At 38.3% G+C, this 17,602-nt stretch overlaps 1 protein-coding gene across 1 annotated transcript in view; it reads right to left on the bottom strand.

Moving 5' to 3' along the window:
- Positions 1-2,407: 2,407 nt before the first annotated feature.
- The window catches only part of tok (tolloid-like protein 1 tolkin), a 159,352-nt gene continuing 144,157 nt past the window's right edge, over positions 2,408-17,602 (bottom strand). Inside the window, 9 exon segments of the mRNA XM_075294368.1 lie at positions 2,408-3,352; positions 8,422-8,675; positions 8,747-8,927; positions 9,081-9,930; positions 9,989-10,253; positions 13,596-13,794; positions 14,139-14,697; positions 14,956-15,050; positions 15,053-15,194. Coding sequence (XP_075150483.1) covers positions 3,050-3,352; positions 8,422-8,675; positions 8,747-8,927; positions 9,081-9,930; positions 9,989-10,253; positions 13,596-13,794; positions 14,139-14,697; positions 14,956-15,050; positions 15,053-15,194 — 2,848 coding nt within the window. The 3' untranslated portion in view covers positions 2,408-3,049.

The following is a 17,602-nucleotide window of genomic DNA, read 5'->3' as shown; positions in this document are numbered from 1 at the left end:
TAGTCTCTAGACGCCCAAGAAGTAAAAATCGAGAGATCAGTCTATATGGGGGTTATACCAAAAACTGGACCGATGGTCCAAAAATACCTCTAGATTTCGAATTTCAGGCAAATCGGGTAATAAATACAGTTTATAGAAGCCCAAGACTTTTAGGTAAATCGGATGGAAAATATAGTTTCTAGAAGCCCAAGAAGCAAAATCAGGAGATCGGTCTATATGGGGGCTATACCAAAACATGGACCGATGGGTACCATTTTCGCACACCTTTTTATGGTCCCAAAAGAACTCTACATTTTCAATTTCAGGAAAATCTGATAGAAAATATAGTTTCTAGAAGCACAAGAAGCATCGGGTCTATATGGGGGCTATACCAAAACATGGACCGATGACACCATTTTCGGCACACCTTTTTATGGTCCTCAAATACCTCTATATTTCCAATTTCAGGCAAATTGGATAACAACTACGGTTTTTATAGGTCCAAGACTCCAAATCGGGAGGTTGGTTTATATGGGGGATATATCAAAACATGGACCGATACGGACCATTTTCGACACACCTCTTTATAGTCCCAAAATAACTCCAGATTTTCAATTTCATACAAATCGGATAGAAAATACTGTTTCTAGACGCCTAAGAAGCAAAATCGGGAGATCGGTTTATATGGGGGCTATACCAAAACATGGACCGATACGGACCATTTTCGACACACCTCTTTATAGTCCCAAAATACTTTTAGCTTTCCAATTTCAGGCAAATCGGATGGTAAATATAGCTTCTAGACGCATTAGAAGCAAAATCGGGAGATCGGTCTATATGGTGGCTATATTAAAACATGGACCGATACGGACCATTTTCGACACACCTCTTTATAGTCCCAAAATACCTCTAGATTTTCAATTTCAGACAAATCGGATAGAAAATACTGTTTCTAGACGCCTAAGAAGCAAAATCGGGAGATCGGTCTATATGGGGGCTACACCAAAACATGGACCGATAGGGACCATTTTCGTCACACCTCTTTATGGTCCCAAAATACCACTAGATTTCCAATTTCAGGCAAATCTGATAAAAACTACGGTTTTTATAGGCCCAAGACCCAAAATCGGGAGGTCGGTTTATATGGGGACTATATCAAAACTTGGACCGATATAGCCCAGGATTTTGGTATTGATTCCGAGCCAAATATGCGGCTTCTTTAAAATGAAGACATTTTTTAGGGACCTCCCTGGCTTTAAATCTAGGATCGATAAAATTAAAATTGGATACAGATCTCATTCATCGAATTTTTATTCTCTGTTTGAGATATATTAATAAAGGTATTCATGTACAAACAAATTTCAGTTTCCAAATCCAAATTATGCCAAGTACTTCAAAGTAAAAACTGTTTTCTTAATGCTAAAAAAACTTTAAACCAAAGATGCAAATCCTTACAATACTAGGACTTATTTTAAGGATTTGCATCTTTGGTTTAAAGTTTTTTTATATATTTGAAGCATTTTTATCTTAAATTTAAACATTCAATATATCAGTTTAGTTAAAGACGATTTCTTTAAATTAAAAATGTTTTTCTTTATTTTAAGGAACATTTGCCTTACTTCAAATATCTACAACTTCAAAAGAGGGACGCAAAATTTGTGTCCTAAATTGAATGAAAAAAAATTTTGAAACAAGGATTAAAAACTTTCTTTTAATTAAAATGTCATTATTTTAACCCTCTAATGCCCAATCCCGCCTTTAGGCGGGCTTCATTTAATAAGGAAGCTTTTAGTAAAACACACCTTAAGACAACAAAAATGGGTAAAATAAAAAGAAAACTTAGTTTAAACTGTTCAAGAGGCTTTGCAGCATATACTGAATTTTACCGTATAAATTTTTCTTGTTTAGATTTCTTGCTTTTGTGTCGTTAACATTGAAAATTTAATAAGCTGGCAAAAAAATTGGGGCATTAGAGGGTTAAAGAATTTTATCCTTAGCATTGCGTAAATTTCTAGTCCTAAAATTTATGTTGCATAATCTTCCATATTAGGTCAGTATTTTTTTCAGTGTATAGAATCTTGTTAAATTTGCTTGATATCGGTCCATATAACTCGATCCCACGAATTGTACATAATTTTTATTGGATTTGTCTGAATCATTTTATATCAATGAAAACCAATTTCAATTGCACAAATTGTTTCTCTCCTTAATATTTTACAAAAAGAGAATCTTATATTAAAATTCCAGAAAATAGTTATTGCCTTGAAAATAAATTTTATTTCTCTTGTAAATATTTTTCTCGGGCTAATTTTACACATCATACACAACATATGGTTTTCTATTAATTATAATCAAAAAAATAAATTGTCATCTAATTTTATATATGGATATTATTTATATTTAATATTATACTAAAAATAAAAATATATTTGGTTTTGCATCATTTCTTTGTTAAGTAAATCGTATCGTAATCATAGATAAGATAATCTTAAAAAAAAAAAAGTAAATATTTTTCTTTATACGTATATATGTATATATAATAAATGTTTTAGTTTAATTATTTAAATCTGTATATTTATGTAAATGTACGTACACATGTATAAGAAACAGATTGCTTCTAAACGCTTTATTTCATTCTAAACATCAGTTCAAGAAACACAAATTTCTCGCTGTCTTATAGTCAGGCATAACATTTAATTCAACTCTAAGTCAATTTGTCCTTCAGTTTTTGGGTCATTGTTTTTTTTTTTCAAATATTGTATTATTTCACGATCTATCCTTAAGTGGAAATAGGGGCTAGATGATATGCTTAATGTTAAATATGTATGATTTACTTAATAATGTATATGTATAAATCAACGAATATGTTTGTTTGTTTTAAAAAGTTTTTGTTGAGTTATAATTTTATATATTTTTGTTTATTAAAAAATAATATTATTAAATAAAGTCATTTTGTTTTAAATATTGTCAAATTGTTTACTTATGTGTGTTTTTGTTTGTCTTTCTTCTTAAGTTTCAGTATGAATTCCTAAACATTAGAATTCTTGATTTCTTTGTGTGTTTTCTATCCTTAATTGTAGTATCTATTTTGATATCGATTGCGAGTGTAATAAGGACTATTGACCACTAACTGGTTTTCATTGAAATCATTATAATCATCTGTTTCCTGTGAATCCTCTTTGTATATGGATTTCAAGTAGCCTGGGAATGGTGTGGCAATTTCCGAGCTATACGAGTTGACATCTTCTTCATCGCTATTATCGAATGGATTCACTGCTACGTAAGATGCCGAGAAGCCTTTCAAAATCACACTGCTATCGGTCTTGAAGCGCACCAGCAAAGAATCGGTCAACGATATAATATCTTGTGGTATCTAAAAATAAACAACAAAAAATCAAAAATACAATAATAGATTGATTGAAATATACAGTTGAAGGTAAAACTTGACTTTATGACGAGTTCACGGACGCTGCCCAAGGAAACCCAGCAATCAATTCCCATTTTACGAATTTGATGGACACTAAAATGTGTTACGACGCTATATACCATCTCTACCATTAATAAAACATAATTCCCATCCTACATTCCTACAAAAATATTAAGTGCCGCAGGTAAAAAGACGATTCGGGCCTAAAGTTCTACAACTAAGATCTTCATCTCTACATCGACCTTACGGCATAAATACAAAACTACGCCGAAAGTATTAAGGCCTACCTTCCCCCTACAGAGATGTTGGGCCTACAGTTGCCCTACTAAAGGGTGATACGGTCAAAATTTGGTCAAAGGAAAACGCGTGTAAATCGGTGAAATCGTTTATTTAAAAAATAAAATTAAATTTCCTTTTCAAGTTCAATTAGTATAAAATTCAGGAAAAATATTCAGTTAGGCTTTCGCTTTTCCAAATCCGAATTGCTGGGCCTCACGCTTGACACCTGCCATCAGATTTTGTACAGCCACCTTGTCCACCTTCTTCGCCGCAAAAAGCCAGTTTGCCTTGAACTGCTGCTCGTCCTTAGCAGTTTTTTTGGTCTTCTTTAGGTTCCGCTTGACAATAGCCCAGTATTTCTCAATTGGGCGGAGCTCTGGCGTGTTGGGAGGGTTCTTGTCATCGGGAACCACCTACACGTTGTTGGCGACGTACCACTCCATGGCCTTTTTTCCGTAATGGCAAGATGCCAAATCCGGCCAAAACAGTACGGAACAACCGTGTTTCTTCAGGAAAGGCAGCAGACGTTTATTCAAACACTCTTTCACGTAAATTTCTTGGTTGACAGTCCCGGAAGCTATGAAAATGCTGCTTTTCAAGCCACAGGTACAGATGGCTTGCCAAACCAGATATTTCTTTGCGAACTTTGACAGTTTTATGTGTTTGAAAATATCTGCTACCTTTCCCCTTCCTTTTGCCGTATAAATTCCTGTCCCGGAAGCTGCTTGTAGTCGGCTTTGACGTAGGTTTCGTCGTCCATTACCACGCAGTCAAACTTCGTCAGTCGTGTACAGCCTCCGGGATCGCGCTTTGGCCGTCGTATTTTGTTTATCATCGCGATTTGGAGTCACTACCTTCTTGTAAGTCGATAGTCCGGCTCGTTTTTTGGCTCGATGCACGGTTGTAGACGATACACCCAGCTTATTTGCGGCATCTCGGAGAGAGAGGTTAGGGTTTCGCTTGAAACTATCGGCAACTCTCTTTGTCGTCTCAGCGACTTCCGGTTTTCGATTTCCCCCCGATCCAGACTTCCTGGCTGTCGATAAACGTTTCCCAAACACTGTAATTACATTTTTAACGGTTGATTTGGCAACTTTTAGCGATTTTGCCAGCTTTGCGTGCGAGTAGCTCGGATTTTCGCGATGCGCGAGCAAAATTTTGACTGTATCACCCTTTACAACTTTTGGATCTATAGTTCATCCAATCAGATCATAAGACCTATAACAGGTTGGCTGATAAGTCCCCGATCTGACACATAGATGACGTCGCTAGTATTAAATACATATTATTTTTATATAGTACCAACATGATTCGTGTCAAAATTTAACGTCTGTAAGTCAATTAGTTTGTGAGATAGAGCGTCTTTTGTAAAGCAACTTTTGTTATTGTGAAAAAACTGGCAAAAAAATGAATTTCGTGTTTTGATAAAATACTGTTTTCTGAAGGGAAAAATACGGTGGAAGCAAAAACTTGACTTGATAATGAGTTTCCGGGCTCTGCCTCACGGAAATCAACAATAATTGATTGGCATGCAAAATTCAAGCGTGGTGAAATGAGCACGGAGGACGGTGAACGCAGTGGACGCCCGAAAGAGGTGGTTACCGACGAAAACATCAAAAAAAACCCATAAAATGATTTTGAATGACCGTAAAATGAAGTTGATCGAGATAGTAGAGGCCTTAAAGATATCAAGGGAACGTGTTGGTCATATCATTCATCAATATTTGGATATGCGGAAGCTCTGTGCAAAATGGGTGCCGCGCGAGCTCATATTTGACCAAAAACAACAACGTGTTGATGATTCTGAGCGGTGTTTGCTGTTAACTCGTAATACACCTGAGTTTTTCCGTCGATATGTGACAATGGATGAAACATGGCTCCATCACTACACTCCTGAGTCCAATCGACAGTCGGAGCGTTTGAAGGTCGAAATGGCGGCAAAACGGCCCCATATGAAGAAGAAAAAAGTGTTGTTCCACCAAGACAACGCACCGTGCACAACGATGGCAAAAATTCATGAATTGGGCTTCGAATTGCTTCCCCACCCACCGTATTCTCCAGATATGGACCCCAGCGACTTTTTCTTGTTCTCAGACATCAAAAGGATGCTCGCAGGGAAAAAATTTGGCTGCAATGAAGAGATGATCGCCGAATTGAGGCTTATTTTGAGGCAAAACCGAAGGAGTACTACCAAAATGGTATCAAAAAATTGGAAGGTCATTATAATCGTTGTATCGCTCTTGAGGGGAACTATGTTGAATAATAAAAACGAATTTTGACCAAAAAAAACGTGTTTTTCTTTGTTAGACCGGGGACTTATCAGCCAACCTGTTTTTTCCCCACTGAGACCGTGGGACATACACTTCCCCTACCGAGATTTTCGAGCCTACTCTTACCCCAGCGAGTCCGATTTTTCAGCCTACAGATCCCCCAGATATTTTCGGGTATACAGGTGCCACACTAACCCCCATTTTCATGAAGGAAACGTAGCACTACGGCTTTGGCTAACGAATTTTAAAAACGACTTTAAATCGACATATTTGTCATCTTACCTATATATTCCATATGACAGTTAAGAACTTAACGCCATTTTACTTTCTCTTAACTAGAGTTTAACTATAATGGAGCCACATGAAAATGGCCGTAAGACTTTCAGATTTACATTTCATCCACTGAAACCAATTTCACCACTGGGACCTTCGGATCTACGATTTTCCTATTTAATTATTATCCGATTTAATAATTTATAGATTGTTACACACCATGGAGTAGGACATAGTAATTTCGGCTTGAAGTCTCCCATTGAAATAAGTCTATTCTTTAGTCTACTTTTTATTGAAATCCGTTAATAATTTTGTGAACATTTCTGAGAATTGAAGCTTCTTCGAAAATATCATCATCTTGGAATTCGTTGCCGCGAATTTTGAGTTTGGGACGTTTGTTACTTGTTCTACATTTACGACGCGTATGTTACGTTTAGAAATTTACGACAAACCTTCACAAACCTAAACAAGTTTTTTTACAGACCATCTCTGCTTCAGGCCTACAGTTCCTCAATTGAAACCTTGGGCCCTACACCCATATAAAAAATCATGGTAATTTCGAAACGATCTGTTCATAAAAGTGAATCAACACACATTTGTTGTCAAACTGAGAACAGATGGGGTCAATCTGACGACGTAAAAATGACACCATACGTTGTCAAAATAACAACCAGCGTTCTTGATCTGAAAACGTAATGGTTACGAATTTATAAACAAAATTAAAAAAAATATTTCCGCTACCGTGACTCGAACCGGTGTTGCATGTACGATACGCGTTGACAGTCGCCTTAGCACATTGCACCAAAGGCGGAGTTGCCATAACAACTTAAAGGTCCACTTCGAAGGCGTTGAGGCCTAACGCTCCATCACTAAGATTTTTCAGTTGATATCTTCTGGCTTCCATTTCCCACACTTAGTTATTCGAGGCTACCATTCACCAGCTGAAGCATTCGGGCTAACAGGTCCACTTCGAATATCTTGAGGCCTACCACCCGCTACAATTTTTGGGTCTAAAGTTCCAGAACTGAGACCATCGGGTCTACAGTTCCTCTCATACACTTTCTAGTATGCAGTTGCCTCACAAAGACTTTCGCATCTACGCTATAATTCCCCCACTGGAACATTCGGGACTACAACTTTCCTACTGAGAACTTATAGTCTAACATTCCCATTGAGAGTTTACATTTCCCAAATTGAGTTATTCGATATTACCGCCACTGAGACTTTTGGGCCTATAGTTCCTCCCATAGAATTTCGATCCTATTTGTCCAGCACTAAGACTGAGATATTTAAGCTACTGAGAAATCAGATCTACGTTCCCTTACTGAAACCTTCGAACCTACCGTTCCTCCCACGGAAACGATTAGGCCTAGAGTTCGGCTACAATCGTTTCCGTGGGAGGAACGGGTATATATTTACAGTTCACCGAACACGATCTTTACCTAAGGACAGTTTCACCTAATGGGCCGTTTAGCCCATATATCTCCCTCAGTCGTATAACCATAACCAACCGAACCAAAGGAGCCACCGTGGTGCTCGCCATAGGTCATAGGTTCTATTCCAGTTTCGACCAAACACCAATAAACTACACTACTGAAAGTGCTGGTTACATTTATGAGTGTTTCGAAATTTCTCTAAGCGGTTTCACCGTAATGTAAAACTCCGTTCGGACTGTGTTATAAAAGGAGGTCCCTTGTCATTGAGCTAAACATAAAATCGGACCGCACTCATTGATAATGGAGAAGTTCACCACCTGTATCACAATGGGGTTAATAGTCCATGTGAGCCTAACATATAGGTATGCCACTATACCTAATCTAATCTAAGGTCTACCCGCACTATGATTTTCGGACCTACGGTTCTCCCCATAGACTATCACTAAGATTTACAGTTCCCCACTGATACCTTCGGATCTACACTTCCCCAACTGAGACCTTGAGCATATCATTCCCCCACCAGAATTTCCAGGCCTACATTTGATTGCACAAATAGTCGTTTCGTAATTCTTAATTCCATAACCGAAACCAACTCAACTTAGGGAGTTACCGTGGCGCAACGTTTATGACAGCGAGAAGGGCGAGCATTGGAATTACACCGACCACTAACATATCGTCGTTGCTGCTACGCAATAATTTTCCCAGTTTCAATTTCGATCTCAACTTGATTCGTAAAAATATTCAAATAAATACATACCGCATTTCCACAATATTGGCCATACATGGGTCCACTGTTCTCTTCCATACCCGAGAACACCTGAACATAGTCATAGGTACAATTCTCACTGCTTTCCAAATCGAATGTCAAGAATATGAGCTGAACATAGCTATTAGGTGGAGCCTGAATAGTCCATTCACAGTCCATATTGATGTCATAGTTCAAATTGCCAAAACGTGAATGTGAATAGAATTGTTGGACCTGATTGGTGGCACGCAAATAACCGCCACAAGCTGCAAAAAAATAATAATCATTATAATTAGTACACATTTTTATAGAAAACTATTCAAAGCATATAACCTACATGTTGAGTGAACTGCTGTGAAACCACTGTGCTGCTTATTCTTATCCGTTTTCAGAACCATATACAATTGATTGGTGGACGATGAAATGGGATATGGTATCTTCTCTCCACAGAATCTGCCCAGTAGAGAACTGCTTTCAGAATCCCCATCATATATGGCAACATTGTCATAAGCACATTCCTATGAAAATGGAAAAGGCATAAACACTATTAGCTGTTTATGAAAGTTATAGAAAATAAAAACTCCATATCTTCATTTTTTTAATTGAAGCTATGGCTTCTTCCGCCATCATCTAATTGATTTCTCCCTTAGTTGGTTACCATTTTCACTTACCTGATGTGATTCCACTTTGAATTCATTAAAAATCAACTTAATTCGATGTCCTGGTGTGGTGGAAAAATGCCAAACACAATCGGCATTCGGAGGATATGAATCGGGATAGTTGGGACTGTAAATGGTACCAAATGGCGCTGAAATCTCATGCTTACACTCGCCCTCTTTACAGTCGTGACCATTTTCATGCAACGAATAGCCATTGTGACAGGAACACATGTACGAGCCAATGGTGTTTTGACACTCATGCTGACATCCACCATTATTTATGGAACATTCATCGATATCCGTAAAAAACATTGCTGCAAATCCAGATCTTTGTATGGATTTGTCGGAATGGAATTCCACACGTAAAGCATTTCCCTCGGATGTGGCTGTTGGGGGTATGGAACTACCACAATAACTGCCAATTTTCTTTAAACGATCATCGGCCAATTTCGAATAGATGGTCACCTTATCGTAGCCACAATCGGATTGATGATGTGTGGCCCCCTCCAAATCGAAATGGGTAAAATTCAATGAGATTTTGTGTTTCGGTGGTGCTATGATTTCCCAAATGCAATCCTTAAGGAATGGATAGGTATCGGGGAAAGAGGGTGATGTAATTGTGCCATTAGGATACTCGATGACTCCGCCACAGGCATCTTCGCAATGTTTCTTATCGCTGTGCAATTCATAGCCAATATGGCAACTGCATTCATAACCACCCAGGGTGTTAATACATTCATGTTCACATCCATGATTTTGGGTTTCACATTCGTCCACCTCTTTCATAAATGTCGCAGAGAAACCGGGTTTCTGTACCGATGTATCTGAGACGAATTTCACGAACATAGTGTCTCCAGTGGACCTGAAAGAGAGTACGAAATTATTCACAATATTTCCGCCCATGGCGAAAGGTGACTCACTTCATATTTGGTGGCGGCTTATAGCCACAGAAAACTCCAATCAATGGCGATTCATGTGTGGGCCCATCTCTCACTTCTACAAAGTCATAGACACAGCTATCATGATTCTCAACTTCGAATGATTGGAATTTCAATGCCACCTGATATCCTTTGGGCACTGTGATTTTCCAAATGCATTCCTTGTTGGGTAGATAGTCCAAGGGATAATTCGGTGATTCCAAACGTCCTTCGCTATCATCAACATTCAATTCGCCACCACAAATTACTGAAAATAGAATTTGAATAGGGAGATGAATGGAGATACAGTAAAACAAACTTCCCCCTTCGCTTCATTTACTATTTATTTATCACTTGTTGCCCAACATTTGTTGGTAATCCAGAATAAAAAACCTACTACCGGAAAACCATCACGATGTAAAAACACCAATTCATTTGAGATTTTACAGAATTTTTGACACTATCCGTAAACGAGAATGTATTAAACGATACGTAATTGCTCTTGGATCAAGCGATGTGTTTTATCGGATTACGCACATTATAAGCCTCTGAGTTCGATACTGTAAACGTCAGACAACAATACGTGTAATGGAGATAGGCGATAACATGTTAAGAAGGCAGGATAGAAATTACTTAATAGAAATGATTTTAAAATGGTCGGTCTTCAGTTCAAGTCAGGGTTATTGAGTATTTGGCATACACGTTAATAACTCAGTCCATGTGCTGAGATTTTCGTACGGGTTTGATTTATTGAGACTTAAATCTGCAGTCCAATCACTGAAGCTTCCGCTTGCAGTTCAAACAGTAAGATTTCCTTCTGCAGTTTCATTTCTAAGACTTTGGCCTGTCGATCAATTTTAGGGACTTCGATCTTCAGATCAACCGCAGAGGTTAAGAGCTACAGTTCACGCACGGTGTTTCAACAACTTTTGACGTGGATTAACTCAACAACAGGACATCGATGAACTTAATTCAATTGTTGCCAATGAAGCTCCTTCTAGGACCAGTATTTGTCGATGCTATGGTGAATTCAACCAAGGTCGTAGTTCACTCTAAATATAATTTCGTGAAAGTCGTGCAAAATTAGATATTGTTCCGGAAACTATTAATGCTGTTCGCATTATTGACGGCATCATGAACATTTGTTCATCAAGAAAATGTATTCGTTGTTTGAGAGACCTTCGGGTTTACTGTTCCATCACAGAGACCTTCTCCTGTTCTCCACCTTCAGACCAACTGTTCCACCATAGACACCTTTGGGCCTACTGTTCCACCACAGAGATCTTCGGGCCTACCGTTCCACCACAGAGACCTTCGATATTATTGTTTCCCCACCGAGACCTTCGAGCCTACTGTTCCATCAGAGAGACCTTCGAGACTACTATTCTAAGACAAATACCTTCGAGACTACTGTTCCATCAAAGAGACCTTCGAGCCTACTGTTCTACCACAGAGACCTTCGGGACTTCTATTCCGCCACAGAGACCTTCGGACCAACTGCTCCACCATAGGGACCTTTGGGCCTACTGTTTCACCAGAGAGTCCTTCAGGCCTACCGTTCCAACACAGAGACCTTCGAGATAACTGTTCCTACACAAAGACCTTCGAGACTACAGTTCCACCACAGAGACGTTCAAGGCTACTGTTCCACCACAGAGACCTTCGAGATTACTGTTTCCCCACCGAGTCATCCACCGAGACTTTCGGGCCTAATGTTCCACTACATATACATTCGTACCTACTGTTCCACCATAGAAACCTTTGGGCCTACTGTTCCACCACCACATTCGGGCCTACCATTCCACAATAAAGACCTTTGGGCCTACTGTTCCACAACAGCTGACATCACACAGCTTCTACAACTATCGATAGCGCGAGCTATCGCTATGGTCGGAAAAAATGTACGGTCATAGTTCGGTCCTCAAAGTAATGCCAGATGTGCCTAACGTAGTGGATTACACCCTGGCAAAACCACTTTTCGACAAAAAGTTTGAAAATTCTAATTCCTAATAGTGAGGCGTGGTGTACACAGACCCCGGGGAATAAAAGATATATAGATTTCTATACTGATGGCTCTAAATTGAATGGACAAGTGGGGTTCGGAGTATATTCTAAAGATCTGGAAATTCGAATAGCGAAAAGATTACCTGATCACTGTAGTGTTTTTTCAGGCTGAAATATTGGCAATAAGAGAGGTGGTGAATTGGCTGAGAAGTAATGTTCCAACAAATATTGGCATTAATATATACTCAGACAGTCAACCTGCAATAAAATCCTTGGACTCTGTGTTCCTTAACTCAAAAACGGCCATAGACTGCCGCAAATCTCTCAACGAGATGGCTGAGCAGTACAATATTCACCTAATATGGGTGCCTGGTCATAGGAACATACCGGGGAACTGTGAAGCAGATGTGTTAGCAAGGCTAGGAATTACCTTACATATTCCAGGGGAACTAGAATCTGTTGGCTCTTACTGCGTGTTATGATGGCCAATATTCGATGGGAAAATTGCAAGGGTTGTAACGACACCAAGCAAATATGGCCCCATTTAAACTTAAAGCGCACACTAGATATGCTAGTGTTCTCAAGGCGTCAGATAGCACTCCTAATATCTGCTATAACGGGTCGCTGCCTGATAGGCGAATTTGCAAAAACTATAGGTGCGAAGTATAATGACTATTGTATAAGCTGTCATGATGTGGAGGAAAAGGAATCAATTAAACACCTCTTGTGTGAGTGTCCTGCTTTTTGTGTAAGGCGTAAGCGAATTTTCGGAGCATATAGCTTTAGATTACTGGCTGACCTGGAAAACGTTAACTTAAGCAGTTTGTTAATGTTTTTGGAGCAATCTCGTTGGTTCCACAAAAGTAAATAATAGAGAAGGTTCAGTGGTTAAGACTAGAAGTGCCCATATGTAATAGGTACTTTTAGTTAAATGTGGTATCACAATGGACTGAATAGTCTAAGTGAGCCTGGAATTTAATCGGGCTGCCACTTTAACCTAACCTAACCTAACCTAACACTACCAACCGTCTGAAAACCGATGATCTCATCAGCACTTCCCCATCACCTACAAATCGACGAATACACATCTTCCCAATCGCCAAAGAAGCGAACTACAACAGACTTTTCAACCAACCATTAACTACCGATCATCGACGAACCGAACCCCATTAATTTTCGAACATCTACGAGCGAACGTTCTGATCCACCATCGATCATCACGGAATCGACGCACTCATCAACGAACCGAATTTCTCATCAAATACCGATCATGAAGCAACCGAAGAATCAAAGTACTTACATCCTGCCAATTATCTAGGAACCGAATTCCTTCTTCATCTCACCGAAGATACCTGAATGCCTGCTCCCATTAGATTCTGATCAAATTAGAGAGATTGTAATATATCACAGAAGTGGATTATAAAATAGTTTAAATTAATTGGACCGGATTAAATAATATTTAATTCGAATGCGATAAACATTTGTGTTCATATACGTTACAAATGCAAAACCCCCAATTCATCTCCCAACAAATACCAATCTCCTGCTCACCAGCATCAAAATTTAAATCTAAAATTTATGCGAAATACCTTTGTTTCATACTCACCATCAAACTCAGCCTTAAATCCACGATAACCCTCGGAACGATGAGTACTGACATAGGTCAAAAGCATGCGACTGGAAACTGTGGTTAATGTTTCGCTATTGACTTTTCCACAAAAGCGAGCTATTAAAGGTGATTGATGCCAATAGCCATCGCGTATTTCCAAATAATCCGATTGGCAGTTTTCCGATTTGAAAATATTCTAGCAGAGTGAGAGGGACGGTGGGAGGGGGGAGAAGAAGAAAAAAATAACAATGTAGCCAAAAAGTCATAGACTATAATTCAAATATTTTAGCTAAGCATCCACATGCAACCATTAACCAAACGGAAATGCATTTTACATTAACGCACACACATTCCAATGGACATTCGCACACACACACACACCCACCCATACAAAGACAATGATAGCGTTAATGGCTAAAATACAATTTCAGTTATAGGAGTAAATGCATTTAAGGATAATATATTACACGAACATCACTACCACCAGGCACTCTAAACACTAACACCCACACACTCACACCCAATCATACTAACACTTACCAAATTTTCCAATTTTAAAACCACTCGCTCGCCATGTGTGGCCGTTATGCGCCACTCACAATGTTCCGTTTCGTTGCTCAATGCACCAGCCGTATAATACGAGGGACTAGCAAAAATGCCTGTATTCTCTTGGAATGTCCGACCACATTTGGGGCATTTATACAATAGATTGGCCTGGGCTATGTCACCGGCACTCAAACGCAAACGTTGCCCAATTTCCGGTCGTTTCCGGCCTTTGACTTCAATTGGCAATATCGTATCCAGATAGGTCCCCTTGGAAAAGGTATTGCGTGCATAGTGCATTATCGAATCGTAATCGTAGGCCATGCCCAATGAGTCAACTTCATCTGGTGTTAATTTATTGAAATTGTAATCCTGACCCTTCATGATGTTGTTGTGCTCAATGATAACATGTTTCTCGCGATCCGGACGGGTATGCTCGTGCCAAAATCCCACAACATGACCGAGTTCATGAACAACAATGCCAAATTTATCACAATTGCGGCCAATGGAAATGGCCTGTGGTCCATTGCCTCGCTTGCCAACAAATGAACAGCATCTATATATGCGTTAACACGCATTCACAAATAGAAATTCAATCACGAGGGTGGGGGGGGGGGGCGTAGCAGGGGGATGACAGCCAAGTGGAGAGGAAGAAATAAATTTGAAAATAATAATATTGAATGGTTGCCCATTTAAATGGAGCATAAAGTTGATAACAGCAATAATGGTTGGCTACACCACCGTCACCGTAACCACTAACAGTTGCGGTGCAACTGTGAACATTGATGGTGGAGTTAGCTCTCCTCACACTTACCCACAGCCTCGTATGGTAAACACAATATAGTTGGAATGATGTTCAGGTTCACGCTCCACAAATTTAATGCAAGTCGAGTTTTCCCAGTGACGCATATGGCCTGTTTGAAGAGAGCCTTGTGTAGGCCACTAAAGTTGCCATCGATTTCATACGGTATCACTCCATAGTCCCAAACTCGTTCCTTTTTCGCTGTTACCGCACGCGGCAAGCGACGATGTTCACGCACAAAACTAAATTCACTGTAACGATACACAAAAGATTTCCAAATAAAATAAAATGAAATGGAATGGAATCATTAACAGGTGGTAATAACAATTTGTAGCCGATTCGAAAGAATGCTACGCAAGAATGGTATAATAAACGAAATGTTTAACAAGGATTAAAAAGGACATTTTGAAGAACAACGATTTAACGTGGTATTAAAGGAAATTGTGCAAAAAATATTCCTCTTGGACACTTACAATAATCCGGGGATCAATTACGGATTACATTTTTTTATTCAAATATGCAATTTAAAGAGAAATTCTTAAATGGGAATGGGAAAACTATCTACGATTGATATTTCAAAAATGTCCTGACAATAAACAGATGCATACTTTTAGGCATTCAGAGATAAATTTGTATTTATATATTCACCACCATACAATGATGATGGCGGTGTAATAAGTTTGCCATTCCGTTTGTAACATTACGAAATATCGATTTCAGACTATATATATATATATATATATATATATATATATATATATATATATATATATATATATATATATATATATATATATATATATATATATATATATATATATATATATATATATATATATATATATATATATATATATATATATATATATATATATATATATATATATATATATATATATATATATATATATATATATATTTCTGATCAGGGAGAAATTCTAAGATGACATAACCATGGCCGTCTGTTGTAATCACGCTACAGCCTTCAATATTGTTGCTACCGCCCTGAAATTTGGCACAGATTCGTATTTTGTCTGCACGCAGGCCAAGTTCGAAGTTGGGCTATATCGGTTCAGGTGTTGATATAGCTCCCATATAAACCCATCGCTCGATTTGGGTCTTGAGCCCAGAGATGGTCCGAGCAGCAATTTTTATACAGGTATATGAGGTCGGAAACCTCATATACCTGTATAAAACGTAAAAAACGTAGTAAATGTCAAAAATTCTTACAGGATCCTTAGATTTGATTTCAAAAACTATTTTTAATATCCTAAGGCATGGAAACATCATATTGAAATAATTTAGAATTTTTTTATAACAATAATATTTTGAAATTTTTAGACAAAAGCAATTTGAAGGCATGTGAAAAACGTCTCAATGCAACGCGTTTTCCAATTACTAAAACCGTGAAAATTGTTGTGGCAAAAATCGGATTTAACCCTAGTACTTAGATCGCGTTTTCGCACGAAAAACTGTTATACTCCATATAAAAAACGTTAGCGCGGAATAAATACGAAATCTATGCTTGGAGCATTTTTAAACACATTTTATACAACCCTGGATTTTTTGCACGACAAAATAGGCATGTATATTATTTCTCATAAATTAGTTAACATCCTTGGGTTTGAGACCCTATTTATGGAGATAGATGAAGATATTCGTTTTTCGCAGAAACGAACTAAGTACTAAGTATTAGGTACAACATGTGGGCATGCAAAAAACCAACTACGCAAATTAATGAACCCGATTTTAATACGGTTATGTGAAATACAGTGTACGCCTGTATTTTCTTACTATATTTTTATACCCTGCGCCACACTGTGGAACAGGGTATTATAAGTAAGTGCATATGTTTGTAACACCCAGAAGGAGACGAGATAGACACATGGTGTATTTGGCAATAATGCTCAGGGCGGGTCCCTGAGTCGATATAACCATGTCCGTCTGTCCGTCCGTCTGTCTGTGAACACATTTTTGTGATCAAAGTCTAGGTCGCAATTTAAGTCCAATCGCCTTCAAATTTGACACATGTTCCTAATTTGGGTCAGAATAGAACCCTATTGATTTTGGAAGAAATCGGTTCAGATTTAGATATAGCTCCCATATATATCTCCGCTCGATATGCACTAATATGGACCCAGCATCCAGAGTTTTATACCGATTTGCTTGAAATTTAGTACAAACATCACACTTAGTCGTATAGTCAAGTGTGCAAAATTTGGTTGAAATCGATTCAGATTTAGATATAGCTTCCATATATATTTTCCGCCCGATATGGACTTATATGGCCCCAGAAGCCAGAGTTTTGGCCCAATTTGCTTGAAATTTTGCACTAGTAGTACAATTAGTAATATAGTCAAGTGTGCCAAATTTGATTGAAATCGGTTCAGATTTAGATATAGCTTCCATATATATTTTTCGCTCGATATGGACTTATATGGATCCAGAAGCCTGAGTTTTGGCCCGATTAGCTTGAAATTTTGCAGTAGGAGTACAATTAGTAGTGTAGTCAAGTGTGCCAAATTTTATTGAAATCGGTTCAGATTTAGATATAGCTCCCATATATGTGTTTTTCTGATTTCGACAAGAATGGTCAAAATGCCAACATTTTCCTTGTAAAATCGCCACTGCTTAGTCGAAAAGTTGTAAAAATGACTCT

Source organism: Haematobia irritans, chromosome 1 (assembly GCF_050003625.1).
Source record: "Haematobia irritans isolate KBUSLIRL chromosome 1, ASM5000362v1, whole genome shotgun sequence".
In the NCBI taxonomy this organism is placed as follows: Eukaryota; Metazoa; Arthropoda; class Insecta; order Diptera; family Muscidae; genus Haematobia; species Haematobia irritans.
This window is presented reverse-complemented; position numbering and strand designations above follow the sequence as displayed.